The sequence below is a fragment of the Crocodylus siamensis genome, chromosome 1 (genome assembly GCF_052110815.1).
Source record: "Crocodylus siamensis isolate JL-2025a chromosome 1, ASM5211081v1, whole genome shotgun sequence".
Taxonomy (NCBI): Eukaryota; Metazoa; Chordata; order Crocodylia; family Crocodylidae; genus Crocodylus; species Crocodylus siamensis.
Genome location: NC_143395.1, coordinates 372,928,088 through 372,943,616, shown reverse-complemented (window position 1 = coordinate 372,943,616; position 15,529 = coordinate 372,928,088). Strand labels below are relative to the sequence as shown.

General features: G+C 43.4%; 1 protein-coding gene across 3 annotated transcripts in view; it reads right to left on the bottom strand.

Moving 5' to 3' along the window:
* Positions 1–14,273: 14,273 nt before the first annotated feature.
* The window catches only part of ALG5 (ALG5 dolichyl-phosphate beta-glucosyltransferase), a 46,246-nt gene continuing 44,990 nt past the window's right edge, over positions 14,274–15,529 (bottom strand). For all 3 annotated transcript variants that reach the window (XM_090027332.1, XM_090027341.1, XM_090027350.1), the window contains exon 10: positions 14,274–15,526. In XM_090027332.1, the coding sequence (XP_089883458.1) occupies positions 15,414–15,526 (113 nt within the window). In that variant the 3' untranslated portion in view covers positions 14,274–15,413. The remainder of the gene's footprint in view (positions 15,527–15,529) is intronic.

The following is a 15,529-nucleotide window of genomic DNA, read 5'->3' as shown; positions in this document are numbered from 1 at the left end:
CCTGTACAGGAGGGATCGTGTTGACAAAAGGGGCGGGGGTGTAGCTCTCTATGTGAAGGAAAGCTACATGTCCCTGCAAGCTGATGTTGGCGACCAGCATGGACAGCTAGAGACCCTCTGGGTAAAAATTCGTGGGGAATACGGCACAGGGGACACAGCATCTACACGTTCATTTAGGCACATTAATGTAAACTGTCATTAGGTGGTATCTGTATCTGTCGGTACTACCCAATGGCACTTTACATTAACCTATTGTGCATTAATAGTGGTACATGTGTAGATGGTGATGCTTTACTGCAAATTAGATTAGTCTACTACAGACCTCCCACTCAAAGTCCTGAGCTTGACCAGGAGTTTGCCCGGGAACTGACTGAGGCCGCGAGCTCCAAGACCTTGGTTGTCATGGGTGACTTCAATTACCCAGACATCTCGTGGGAAGATCACTCAGCAAAATCCGAGCGGTCGCAAAGCTTTCTCTCATGCGTGGATGACCTCTACCTGACTCAAGAAGTCTATGGGCCAACGAGAGGCAAAGCGCTACTTGACCTGGTACTGGCTATGGGGGATGACCTAATCGGCGACCTAGTGATTGATGGGAAGCTGGGTGACAGCGACCATGAGCTGATCACCTTCACCATCTGCCGTAAACCTGGCAAGTCAGTCAGCAACACAGAAGTCCTTGACTTCAGAAAAGCCGACTTGGACAAGCTCAAGAGGCTTGTCGGTCAGGCCCTTAGGGACCATGACCCCAGGGAGATGGGAGTTCAAGAAGAGTGGTTGCTTCTCAAGGAAGTGATCCTCAGTGCACAACCTAAATCTATTCCAAAACAGAGGAAAGGCAGCAAGAAGGCACAGCAGCCCTCCTGGCTCTCCAGGGACCTAGCGGACCTCCTGCAGCTAAAAAGGAAAGCCTACAAAGGATGGAGGACGGGATTCACCTCCAAGGAGAATTATTCTGCACTGGTCCAGTCCTGCAGGGAGCAAACCAGGAAAGCCAAGGCTGCAACTGAACTCCAACTAGCTTCAAGCATCAAGGACAAAAAAAAGTCCTTTTTCAGATATGTGGGGAGCCGAAGGAAAAGCAAGGGCAATGTTGGAGCCCTGCTAAACCAGATGGGGCAACTGACAACTGACGCCCAGGAAAAAGCCAACCTATTAAATAGGTACTTTGCGTCAGTCTTTCATCAGTCCCATGGGACGCCCATGCCTGCTATGGGACAGGGAGATCCGGGTGATGGGGATCTCCTACCCTCCATCAATGCTGACCTCGTGAAGGAACATCTTGAGAAGCTGGATACCTTCAAGTCAGCTGGCCCTGACAATCTGCACCCCAGGGTACTCAAGGAGCTGGTGAGCGTCATAGCCCAGCCCCTGGGATGGATCTTTGAAAACTCCTGGCGCTCTGGTGTAGTGCCCGAAGACTGGAAGAAGGCCAATGTGGTGCCGATATTCAAGAAAGGGAGGAGAGTGGATCCGGCTAACTACAGGCCCATTAGCCTGACTTCTATCCTGGGGAAGATCTTAGAAAAGTTTATTAAGGAGGCCATCCTTGATGGACTGGCCCAGGCTAACATCCTAAGGGATAGCCAGCACGGGTTTGTTGTGAGTAGGTCATGTTTGACCAATCTCATTTCCTTCTATGACCAGGTGACCTATCACGTGGACGAGGGAGAAAAGATTGATGTCATATATCTTGACTTCAGAAAAGCTTTTGATCTGGTATCCCATGATCACCTCTTGGCCAAACTGGCTAGTTGCAGCCTTGGCTCCACCACGATCCGCTGGCTGGGAAATTGGCTCCGTGGTCGGACCCAGAGGGTTGTAATTGATGGCAGTCACTCATCGTGGTGCCCTGTGACCAGTGGGGTCCCTCAAGGCTCTGTCCTGGGTCCCATCCTGTTCAACATCTTCATTAATGATGTGGACATTGGAGTCAGGAGTGGACTGGCCAAGTTCGCCGATGACACCAAACTTTGGGATAAAGCATCCACGCCAGAAGATAGGCGGGTGATCCAGGCTGACCTGGACAAGCTCAGCAAATGGGCAGACGAGAACCTCATGGTGTTTAACACTAAAAAATGGAAGGTTCTCCACCTTGGGAGGAAAAACCTGCAGCATCCTTAGAGGCTCAACAGTGCTACGTTGGATAGCACTACAGAAGAAAGAGACTTGGGGGTCATCATTGACCACAAGATGAACATGAGCCTGCAATGTGATGCTGCGGCTAGTAAAGCAACCAAAATGCTGGCTTGCATCCATAGGTGCTTCTCGAGCAAATCCCGGGACGTCATTCTCCCCTTGTACTCGGCCTTGGTGAGGCCGCAGCTGGAGTACTGCGTCCTGTTTTGGGCTCCACAATTCAAAAAGGATGTAGAGAAGCTTGAGAGAGTCCACAGGAGAGCCACGCGTATGATCAGAGGTCAGGAAAACAGATCTTACGATGACAGGCTGAGAGCCATGGGACTCTTTAGCCTGGAAAAGCGCAGGCTCAGGGATGATCTGATGGCCACCTATAAGTTTATTAGGAGTGACCACCAGTATCTGGGGGAACATTTGTTCACCAGACTGCCCCAAGGGATGACGAGGTGAAACAGTCATAAACTACTGCGAGACCATTTCAGACTGGACGTAAGGAAGAATTTCTTTACTGTTTGAGCCCCCAAAGTCTGGAACAGTCTGCCAGCGGAGGTGGTTCAAGCACCTACATTGAACACCTTCAAGAGTAAATTGGATGCTTATCTTGCTGGGATCCTATGACCCCAGCTGACTTCCTGCCCTTTGGGCAGGGGGCTGGACTCGATGATCTCCCGAGGTCCCTTCCAGCCCTAATGTCTATGAAATCTATGAAAACTACTAGGACTTTTGTGAAGACCTCAGGAGCTGTGAAAAGGCCCAAAGGAAGGGCATGTCTACATGTGCTATTCATGCTATAAAGGCTTATTGTGCAGTAAAATACTCTCCCAGCCCTGTGGAAATGGGGACAAGCTCCTTGCACAGCAGGGCTTCTCCATTCACCCGGGGGTTGGCTGAGAGCTGTCCCACTTCTGGGAAGGCAGAGTTCCTGGCCAGTCCTAAACTTGGGAAGCAGGGAGTTTCCAAGTCCCAGCACTGGTGGCTCTTGTAGGGAGCCAGGAGCTGAGCAGCACTGAGACAGTGAGGGGCAGACAGCTACCCCATCTGGGCAATGCTCAGCTTCCAGCTTCTGCGGGGAGTTGGGAGCTGAGTGGCACCAGGACCAGGGGAGTTTCTCATGTGTTGTGGACCCCTAGTGTTGGGGCTGACCAGGAGGAAATTTATTCTTTGTCAGAATCTATATACATGCTACGGCGGTTAGCTTACTATCTGTATTTACAAATAGTAGCTAACTGCACAGTAGATTAATTTACTGTGCAGTAAATGGTGTGCACATGTAGGTCTACTGCACGGTAAAGTGTCTTGTGTCGAAATACCCACAGTGTAATTTTCCCACCAGAAACTTGAGGCAATTCCTGCAGGTCAGGACATAAGCAATGAGGCACTTGTTTTAGAAAAAGGCAGGCAAGCATTCTCAGTATTTCTCTCATTTAGTACATATTAATTCATACTTATGTAGAACATTACTGAATGCGCTAGTAATACACTAAAAATCTGGTACACTGTATTGACAAGCTAAAAATGGATTCATTATAAATTTCCAAAATATTACTGTGCAACAGTCCAGAAACTGCAGAATGCTTGAAGGGAAGGGGACTTAGAAAATTATTTTCAACAAAGATAATTATCTGAAGTATCTAAATGGAGAATTTATGACAGACACTCAGCTACAATGAAAAATAGAAAGCATAAATTGGATTCATTATAATACAAATAATAAAATGTACAAGAAAGATGCAGAGTGTAGCTAGTTGTTCCCCTACTAAAGATTGATCGTTTAAATGTAATAATAGCTGAGTATGGCTGCCAGGATATGACTTCATATATTTAAGTTGGTATTTTATATTATATAGAAAAAATAGCAATGGTAAGAAACAGAAAACAGGCTGGAGCTTAATTTAAAGACAGCCACTGCATTAATATAATTGCTTAAGGGTCAAGAAACTAAGGCTAAAAAACCAACATTAAATTAAAAATTAAATTAGATTAAAAAGTACCATACTAAATAAAAATACTGGGACAAATAAAAATTGAGTTGCAGCTTTACTCTCATTCCTGTGTCTGCAACTGGGCTATTTTTAGCCTATGACTTCTCTTCTTAGCTCTGTGGTCCTCTGGTCACCCCTGGGTACACTCATGGGTATTAGGTAAGTAGATAATAATTAGGGACATGCTTCCAGTCTTAGGAAACACTAGTACAGGTTTTCAATAGTAGACACCAAAGTTACATCTGTCATTTATGTGCTATAATTAAGGATAGGCTTATGCTTTTAAAACATTTATCAAAACAATTTTTTAAAACATTAACAAATTCAACTTATTAAATAACAGATTTGACATTTGAAGATACAGCCAATCCCCTAAATATTAAAATAATTTAAATTCACAAAGCACATGTGTAAAAACTAACTGTACCATTACTCTGGGAGCTTTGTAGGGAGATGCCTTAGTACATTTAAGCCTTGAATTCTTTAACTAGTGTATTCATAGTTTCATAGTTTCTAGGGTCGGAAGGGACCTGAGCAGATCATCGAGTCCGACCCCCTGCCATGACAGGAAAAAGTACTGGGGTCAACTGACCCCAGCAAGATGTTCATCTATCTTCCTCTTAAAGACCCCCAGGTTAGAAGCCAGCACCACTTCGCTTGGAAGTTGGTTCCAGATCCTAGCCGCCCTGACCGTGAAGTAGCGCCTCCTGATGTCTAGTCTGAATTTACTCTCTGCCAGCTTTTGACTGTTGTTCCTGGTCACTCCTGGCTGTGCTCGGGGGAACAGGGACTTCCCCAGTGCCTGCTGGTCCCCTCTGACTAGTTTGTAACAGGCCATTAGATCCCCCTCAGCCTTCTCTTGTGGAGGCTGAACAGGTTCAGGTCCCATAGCCTCTCCTTGTAGGGCCTGCCCTGCAGCCCCCTGATCGTGTGAACAGCCCTCCTCTGGACCCTCTCCACATCCCTCTTGAAGTGCAGCACCCAGGACTGGATGCAGTACTCCAGCTGTGGCCTAACCAGTGTCGCATAGAGGGGGAGCATCACCTCCTTGGACCTGCTCGAGATGCATCTGTGGATGCATGACAAGGTGCGGTTGACCTTCCTGACTGCATCCCCACACTGCCGGCCTATGTTCATCTTGGCATCAATGATGACTCCAGGATTCTTTTCTGCCTCTGCACTGATGAGAAGGGAGTTCCCCAGCCTGTAGGTGTGCTGCTGATTGTTCCTCCCCAGGTGCAGCACCTTGCACTTGTCGCTGTTGAATCCCATCCTATTCTCATCCGCCTACCCCTGTAACCTGTCTAGGTCTGATTGCAGCCTATTCCTCCCTTCTCGCATGCCCACATCCCCCCACATCTTAGTGTCATCAGCAAATATGAGCAGGGTGGGCCCGAGGACGTAGCCCTGGGGGACCCCACTGCCCACATCACTCGAGGTCGAAAATGACCCATTATTGAATTTGATTACACAGAATGATCTGGAGCCATCTCATGCCTCTTGCTGCTGATGCACCATAGTTGTGCTCTATCGGAGTACTCCTATATAGATTTCATTACTTTATTACTTGCTTAGAAGTTCACTGCCATTAAATTGTGCTGAAAGATCACTGAGCCAATAGATTGAGAATACAGGCAATTTAAGCAGTTACAGTGAAAACAACTGGCCTGAGATGTAGTACATATCTGCATAAGGGGTTATAGCTCAAGAAAAAAATCAAAATTATTCACAAATTTTGTTTTTAATCACCATAAACAATTGCCTTCACTTATAACAGGACCTTTTGAATTACGCTTCTTCTGCTGAGCCACATTCAACACAATTTAGCAAGTGTAATATAATGTGGAGGGAATATAAGAAAGATTACAGGAAACATTTCTGCTCCAATTCCTGTCTGCTCTTTGCAGAAGAGCATACTAGTGGCAAACTGAAGCTAAGGCAAAATACAGCAAACAGTTTCTAAATGAACTCTGTTCCAAAAATTATCCAAATGAACATTCTTGAACAAAATTCTAGATTTCTTAACTGAGCCACCAATGGCATTAAGAAAATGTTATTGATAGATTTACTTATGTTTTTCTCTCTGTCACACTCATGTCATAGTCACAAATAGAAAGAAGTCTGCCTGTGCCAGAAGATAGTATGAAAACATTCTGGCAAAATGGTTTCTTGTGAAGTTGGGCTTATACTAGAAATATGTATACACTGCAAATGATAGTGAGACTCTATCCTAAATCCAGACTGTGTTCAAATAGAGTAACAACAGGTAAAAAAAATATATAATTTTTTTTTGCACAAGAATGTTGCATTTTGTTAAACTGTGTTTCTCCGTAAAACAAAGTTAACTTGCCGGTCACTGAAGTTGAGTCATATTATTCACATACATATTTACACCTGCCATTTTATCTCATGCCCCTTTTGCCTTACCAGTGTTTTCCAGTCTTGTCCCTTCTCTTAATTGCACAAGAAGAATAATAGGCAGTGCACACCTCATACTCTTCAGTTTCCTTTCAGCTGTATTGGTCTTGAATATGAAGAGGAGGGGAAGGAGGAGAGGATTTGCATGTAAGCGGACAATAAATATTGAAGAACCCTAGTTATTGGTAAGCAATTTTGTTTTCTCCTTTGAGTAATTGTCCACATACACATTCTCACCTCTGGGTGACTCCAAAGTACTTTCCCTGTGGATCCTTGGGTGACTCCAAAACAGTGTCCACATACTTGTAGGTGGGTCTTCAAGTTCTCTTACATGAACAGTGATTGTGGGACTACTTTGCCCATCAGAGAATCTGTCTTGAAGGCTTCCAGAATGGCCTAATGCTTTCTGAAGGTGTTGATGGAACTCCAGGTGACTGCCCTGCAGATACTACTCATGGGGGTGCTACACTGCAATGCTACCGAAGTAGCCTGGGTGTTGGTAAAATAACCTTGCCCATGGTGGCAGATCCACCTTAGCACTCTCATACCATAGTTTTATATCTTGAGATCCAGTTTGACAACACCTGGCCAGAAAACCCAGAGCCCATTAATACAAAGAGCTGTATTCCATAACAGTTTGGTCCTCTGAAATATGCCAGAAGCATCAGCATTTAACAAGGGGAGCAAAGTCTTTGCTTGTGAAGACCGAGGCTTCAGGAGTTGAAGAACAGGGCACTAGCAAGTTAATTTGCTGCTTCAAATGAACATCTGTGACAACCTTGGGTAGGAGCTTTGTGCAAAGCCTTGAAGTTGCTTACTCTAAGAAGGAGGCGGTATAAAGGAGACCTGCTATTACAGCACACATTCCAAAATGCTCTTCACAGAAGTAATCACTACCAGAAAGACTGCTTTTATGAAAAGGTGTCAGACAGAGCAGGCTACCATGGGCTCAAAGGATCCTGTCATTACTCATGCTAGTATAATTCAAAATTGGTCCCACTGTGGAACTAGATTTACATGGAAAATCTTGGGGGGCGGGCAGGAAGGGGGGCAGGCATATGGAATCTGAAGGTTGTCAAGTGAGAAAACAACTGCTGATCATTGACTGATGTGCAAAAGGTCAAGACACATGCCAGGCAAACCTTAACTAAGATGACAAGATTAAGCTACTTGAAGTGCAATAGATAAACCAATATTTCTGTTATGGTAGACCTGTCTGGATTGATAGTCCTTGCCTGACACTATGATAAAAAACTGGTCTGTTTTTGTCAGGTAAATAAACTTAGCATAGCCCTTTCTAATCTGAATGAGAATGTCTCTGACCTGGAATGGACATTTTTGCTCTGTTTGAGCATCCAGAATCTAGGCTGACATGCAGGGAATGGACTCCCAGCTGAAGAATCCTTCTTCCCTTTTAGGTTAGCAGGTCTGGAACAAATAGCACCAGACTGGATTCTTTTAGAGACTGGATTCTTTCACTGAGAGGAACAAGACAGCCTAGTACTTTGATACCCAACATTTCAGACACGTGGGGATTATAAAGAGAAGAAGGGCTTGGGTTCTGCCTCGCTCTGTGCAGTGCTCATGGAATTAGAGGCATGGAAGGAACACATACAGTGAGGCCCCTGGACCACCTTATCAGCAATGTACCTGAGAGGTAAGTGGGAATGCATTCCTCTCTGGGGAACAAGGAGGGGCATTTCCTGTCCTGAACAGGTATCTGTATGGATGGTCCCATCCTGCAGATATGTCCACGACTACCAAATCTTTGATCTCACATTCACAATTTATGGAGATGAATGTGTCCAAGAAACCTGCAGTGATATTCTTATGATTTAACAATCATAGCACAGAAAGATTAATTTGGTGACTAGGCACTAGTGCCATAAGGTAACAGCATTTCTGCAATGGTGGAGAAGGCTGGTACCATCCTGTATGTTGCTGTAAAATGTTGCAGTGGTGGTGTTCATCACGATTATGGCATGGCAACCTGAAATATGGCAAAGGAAGGCTATTCAGGTTTCCTGTACTGCTCTGAGTGTCAGCATGTTGAAAAATAGTTTCACTTCATACTTAGGCCAAAGCCTCTGAACTTAAAAACCTACTGAACGTACTTCCCAGACCCTCTGAGAGGTGTTTGCCATGCCAGCCATAAGGGAGAAAAAGTGCAGGTGGTATGGCCTTGGATGCAATGCCCAGGTCCTTCCACCTCATTCATGAGGAAAGTACTGACTCGGGTACTGACTGGAAGTTTCACTCGGGGGTAAAAATTATAAGCAGTCAGGCCTGAAGACCCCTGAGATGAAGTCTTGCATGTAATGTTGCGAAGGTACAGAATACCCTTTGCTCAGGAAGGGATAAGAAAGTCCCTACTCTCCTCACCAGACAATAACAGCACAAAAATAAGCTCTGTAATTCTATGATTTGAAAGCAATTATGCAGAACGCAGGCCCTTGTTGATATGGATCACAGGTAAGCTCAGTGATCTGTGTTAGAACTAAATTTCAGTTCTGACTAACCTAAAAACACCACATGGGATCAGACTATAGGACTACTGAGCCCAGTATGTTGTTTCTGCAGCGGCAGAGAGTTCCACAAGTTAACGACATACTGTGTAATAGACAAGTAGCCATGGGCCCCCTCTAGATGTGTAGGTACAGGTGTGATGGAATCTCATGCACAATTCACACAATTGCACTTCCTGCCATGCCACACATGCATAGAAGGAGGTGTGATAAAGGGATCACACATCAGATCCTATCATGCCTTATTGCTGGTGCAGGTGAAGCCTGGGATCATGATCTTGGAATTCCCCTGCACCAGCACAGAGCAAGCACCCACAGCTGATGCGGCTCCCAGCTGTGGGGTACACATGCTCCCAAGCCTGGCTCTAGGGTCTCAGCTGCCAGGGTGTATTCCTGTGGAAGTCTCAACAGCTAATCTGGGCTCCCAGCCATGGGGGCGTACTTGGCCACAAATTCAACTAACGATTGACATCCACAAAGTGTTTTTTTGTAGAATACCTTTGCGGCTTATTCCTCATTTTATCACACCACTAACTGATTGAACATGTGGCTGGGTCACAACCTACGATGTGATTAATTGATTAATCACTTCTTAAGTGTAATGTGTTGGAGGGACCACAGAGACTGGAAAAGGTTCACTACTCTGAAGATTTTCTAACACTGGTTGCACTGGTGAATCTTAATAACAACTTGTAGAGATCAGGGTAAACTAGACTCCCCTACTTCTGGAGATGCATTGGAACTACCAAGAGGAGCTTGGTTAGGGTTAGAGTAGTAGAGACACCAAGGAGTAGGACACTGAACTGGTAGTGGTCCTGAATTACCATCAGGAGTAACAGCAATGTAGTAAGTTCTGCAAATCAAGAAATGGAATCCAGTCCCTCTGCTGTAATGATAGTACTATTACCACCAGAGTGGTCATCTTGAACTTGAAGATGAATGTACTGAGGTTTAAGTCTAAGATTGGTCTCTGCCCTTCCTTTCTCTTTGGAATTAGGAAGTAACAGCTGCAAAATCCCTTTCCTCTAATATATGAAGGAATTCTTATTGCAAGCAAGGAGTGGGTCTCTCCCCACAGCAGACTGTCATGAGAGAGGACTCTAAAATGAATGGGAAAGGGAGCGACTGTGAGTGAGTAGCAACTTGAACTAAATATCCATTTGCTACCACATCTAGGATGCACTCATCTGAAGTAATATGGGCCCATGAAAGGTCATATTGGGCCAAACACTTCTGGAAGTTTAAACAACTTGCATCTTTTGACAGTACCATCAAACATCTTACTGATGGACAGAAGATCTATGCACACCCCCACTGAAAAACAGCTTGCAGCCTGGAGGTGGGTACTGTGTGTTGAAACAGAAAGAGGAGGGCCCATAGCCCATCTCCTGCATCTGGGTGAGTGCTTTAACCATTCTGCTACTGGAAAAGGAGGGAGGAGAGTAGCTCTTTTTTCCACCTGATCTCTGGATAGTTTTTAAAATCAAGGACTTAGGTGCCTAACCATCTAGCTCCAGAAGGTAGATGTGACTCCTGAGTGAAGGGAGGTGGCTCCCTAAGCCTTAGGTGTCTCTGGAGCCCTGGACGTACTCCATTATCAACACTTCCTATTGTTTATCTTCAACATCAGCTCAACCTGGTCAGAGGTATTGGTATTTTATGCGTGGTTGTAGGAGTCTAGATAGCTAACTCAGGACTGTGGATTTTACTCTGATGCCTTGGTACTTAGGTCCATTTGTGTTTTTAGGTTACAATATAATTATATAATCACATATTTTTTCTTTCCAGACCTCTGCCTTACTGAGTGCATAAAATGGATGATGATAATGCAGTGAGCAGCTATTTAATAGTCTGCTTTATCCTCATTTGTTCAATGTGTGGCCTCATGCCTTGTTTACTGGACACTATTCAAACTCTGTTCTCACAACAGAATTATGGATTTCCAGATGGACTACTCCATGCCGCTCATCACCATAGTATCTACACTTTTATAAACAACAAATTATTTCCGCAAATATCATTTAAAATGAGAGGTTATTATTCCCATTTGACATATGAAGAATAAATGCAGAGGGATTATGATCAAGAATGTGCTCTAGCTTTAGATGCACAATTTGAAATACCTAGGCCCTGAGTTTACAAAATACTTGGCATTACACAGCATTTGCTATGTTGAAAGCAGATGTGAACACTAACAGATTTTGTAACCAGACTCTAGCATCTCAAGCTGGGTATGCATAAACTTAGGAATACAGTCACCACATCTGAAAAATTCTGGGTGAGTGACTTGCCCAGCATCATGTTGGAACTATGGTGGACTGGTTCCCCAGGGCATCATTTGATTGCTTTAAATCATGAAGCCATAATCTTTCTTCTTTCAGAAGAAGAAAGAATTCTGTTCATGCTACACTTTGCAACATCTGCAACAAGAGGCAGAGGTCTAAGAGACCAAAAGTTACAGTAATACAACTCTGACTGACCCCTAGATCAAACCTAGGCAGTGAACAAACAGCAGTCTTGTGGAAAACACTGCACATAATCATATAAAGACAATCATAATAGATGCACATAAAAATGCCAAATTAAGGTTGAAGAGGCAACCTCAGTTCTTGTAATTCTTAACTTTTTGAGTGAATGACTTTGTAACTTGAACACTGGTCTAACCATTTAGTTTTGGGGCAAGATTTCATCAGTTTTTAAAAAGGTAAACCTAAAAAAAACCCAGTGATTGGTGTGAGAATGACACCTACGTAGCTCACTATCAGCAGGATTTAACTTTTAGATGCGCTTTATGGACTGCCACTTCAGTCAATGGAGGAACTGATAACAGGAGCTGCTTTTCATCTGCTGTGTGTACTAGCACTAGAGGGAGATGAGAAACACTTTGCCAGGGGGTTCAAAGAAACCTGTTGTAAGCAGAGCAGTATTGAGATTTCAGAATCTTGGGACCCATTCCAGGCGCTAGAGGAATGTGTCTAGTTGACTTAGACCAGTGATTCTCAACCAGGACGCCATGGCACCATGGGGTGCCTTGAGATCCTTTCAGGGGTGTTGCAGGATGCCACACAATTTTAGCATTTTAGGTGTGCAGTCGCGATTCACAAGATAGACTTAGAGATTTCAAACCAGAATACATAGCATTAAAAAAACATCTAATTGTGTTCTCTGAATTCTTCAAAATTCAAAAATTGCTCTATTATTTTTCCAGTCAAAAAATAAGTGAAACCTAAGAACTGGCATTTACCAAGGGGTGCCTTGAGTCTATTGAGGGGGCCCCCTTAGATCTAAAACAATTGAAAACCACTGACTTCAACTCTGCCTTCCCCCACAAGCTTGACCTCTTCTACTCCACTCCCCTTCAAAATGTTCCTCCCCAAGCTCCCATCTTTTCCCTATCCTTGGCTGCTTTTCACAGTCCCAATCTCTCCACTCCCCCACTGCTCCATTTCTGAAATGTCTTCTTCCCTAAGCTCCTTATACATTATTAGTTATCTTCTCCTTTCCCCTGCATTTTGGTCCCCCTCTCCTTTTTCAGACAGTTCAAGTCTCCTTCATTCTCCCCAGCACCTCATGCAACCTCAGTGTGCCTTCAGTGTCCCTGCTTTCATTGCAAGCCCCCATCTGGCTTTCAGTTCAAGACTCTTCCTTGCCTTGACAGGTCTTAAATTTTTCATCCTTTCCCTCCCTAACCTATTTCTTTTCTTCCCTCAGCCTGGTTTTTATCCTCTAAATATTGATATTAATACCATATTTGCTTGAATATAAGATCACCCTGTTTATAAGATGACCCTCTAATAATTAGATTAAAACCAGGTCTTTTTGTCAAGAGCCATGGGATCCTCCAAAAATGTATATGTAGATAAGGTGCAGAGCAGCCTCATCTGGCTTCACCTCATGGAGGTGGAATTACACTAATCATATGGAACAGGCTGAGAGAGGTGACAGAGTGATACTGGGTAAACTGCTTGGGGTCCTGTTTGGTGATATCTACCAGACATCTAAGGCTGGTGAAGAAACAGGAATCACTGGAAATGGGAAAGAAAGGCACAGCTCACTGTGGGAATGAAGAGGAAGTAAAAATATATTCAACGTAGTAGCTCATCATGATATTAAAAAGAGTCAGCAATGTGGGGGACTGCATTTAATGGGCAATACACACCCATGTATTTTATTCAGATAGCCTGCACACAGGGGAGCGGGTGCAGTTACTGTAATGGGTGTGCGGTTTTATTAAGGTGATTTGGAAAGGAAAAGGTGCAGTGGAAGTCTATGATAGAGGATGCATATACACCTAAATATATGTGGGGAGAGAAAGAGAGATATTTTAATTTAAACAAAAAAAAGGCTGTACTAACCTCTCTCAGCTCCTGTGGCTGTTGGCTACGGGTAAGTGAGACATGGGGGCATCCAAACCCCAGACCATCCAGGCTTCAGCCTGCATGTATGATGCCCACCAATAGATCTGGGAGTATATGAAGCTCCAGGCTGAAAAGTGTGGGGTGGAAGATACTTGCTTACTGTAGTGCCACATATGGTGTTTGAATGATTGAGTTTTATTCAGTCAAGACAATTTGGAACTGATTGGCTAATTTGCCCTGGAATACAGCTGCCTGTTTTTTTTTGTTGTTTTTTTTTAAAGGCCACACAAAAAAGGATGCCATCAACATGTGGGCCACATGGTTTACAGTCATGCTCAGTACTGGCTGCATTTAATCAACTTTATAGTTGGTTTCCATTACTGAGCACATGCTGCTTTTGGCAGCATTTTAACGGTAAACAATGTTTTTAATGAGGTTTCCTTATATGCAACTGTAAGATGAGGGGCTTCCCTTCCCATGCTGATGGAAGGAAAAAACCCTCATCCTGTATTTGAGCAAATATGGTATTAGAAATCAGATACTGTCCTCCTCCATGCTGCCTGCAGATCACTGAAAGCATCAGATGCAGACTTCCTGCTCCCACTTCTAGCACTCAGCCTTCAGCTATAAATCAGGAAATGCTCACCTGCTCTGTCGGAATGGCATGCACACAGTTCAGCTGCATCCCTTCACAACTTAGTAACGGGTAGGCAATGATACCAGCGCTACCTACATCAGTCACTTACCAGAACCAAGCAGCTACTTCTGTATTCCAATTACTGCAACAACCAGTTACATCATGTTTTTCCAGAAGTGACAGAGATGCACAGAATACCAAAGAACATGAAGAGTGCAAAGTAAAACTGAATGGATTTATTAAGAATTCATTTAATTTCTGCTTCACCGTACAGAAAACCGAGGTAACTCTAACAGAAACAGAACCATCAAATTGTATAACACTTTAAAAAGAGAGAATAGACAGAGTCTAACTTAAAAATAGTTGTGGGTATAATTATGTACTCCCATTTTCTTTGCTTTAAACAAGTTTATGCTCAATAGATTTTTCCAAAGTAGAGAAATTACTACAATTTTCAAATGAATATGTTTGGCAGCTCCACTTTAAAGTTATGTTCCAAGAGAGGTTAAGGCATTTTATCAATAGAAAACCTACCCCTATAAAAGGCCTTTATAAACCTAGTTGGAAATTCATAACAAAAAGGTGACCACACAATGTACAGTCCTCTCTAACTCTAGATATCATTCTTTTACACCCAAAACTACTTTTCCCTATCCTTGCTACCACAGGTGGAAGTTTCAGTACTCACAGTATCTGTCTGAAAGGACAAATCAAATGAATGAGACAACATTTTAAAATGAATCGTGCTTTGTTTTGGGACTTTTACAGTCAGTGGAGACAATATGAACTAAGAGCTCAGACAACCTATTTATATTGCAGACAAGAACAACTGGAATGTCAGAAGGTTGTCAGCAGTTTTTGAAACTGCTTTATGCGCATTAGTTTCATAGTAGCAGCCATGATTTTAATTAAATTAAATACATATAATATAATTCTCATCTGTTCCCAGTTGGCACTCATCTATGTATTTTCAGCTACAACAGAAATATTTGGCTTTGGTCATCCAAAACAGATATGGTCCTTTCAATATGCATGGAATTCCACTGCAGTAATAGGAATTATATGTGTACAATGAGATGATTGTATCTTTATTTGGGTGAGTTAACATAAGAAATTTAAAGCTGCTAATAAAAGGCAACTGATGCCAAGACGCAAAAACTCTTCTTTTTGAAGACGTCCTTTCTTTCAGAATAGCTCAGAAACTTGCTAGTGTTGGCAATGTTATAAAATATTATAAAAATGCAGTACCTAAGAGCAATGAAGAGTTACCTCAGCTTCCCTCAACATTTCACTTCACTGAAACCGCTTTCACATTCCATTACGCATTATAATGCTTTTGGAGAATGTATATAACTTAATTATATTTCCTTGTTTCAAGCTGCCAGGCACCAGTCAAATATCGTAGTCGTATAAAAAGAAGATCCCTTCCCATCTGCAGCCAGCTCCAAAAGGGAACCAGCTTAGAACCTA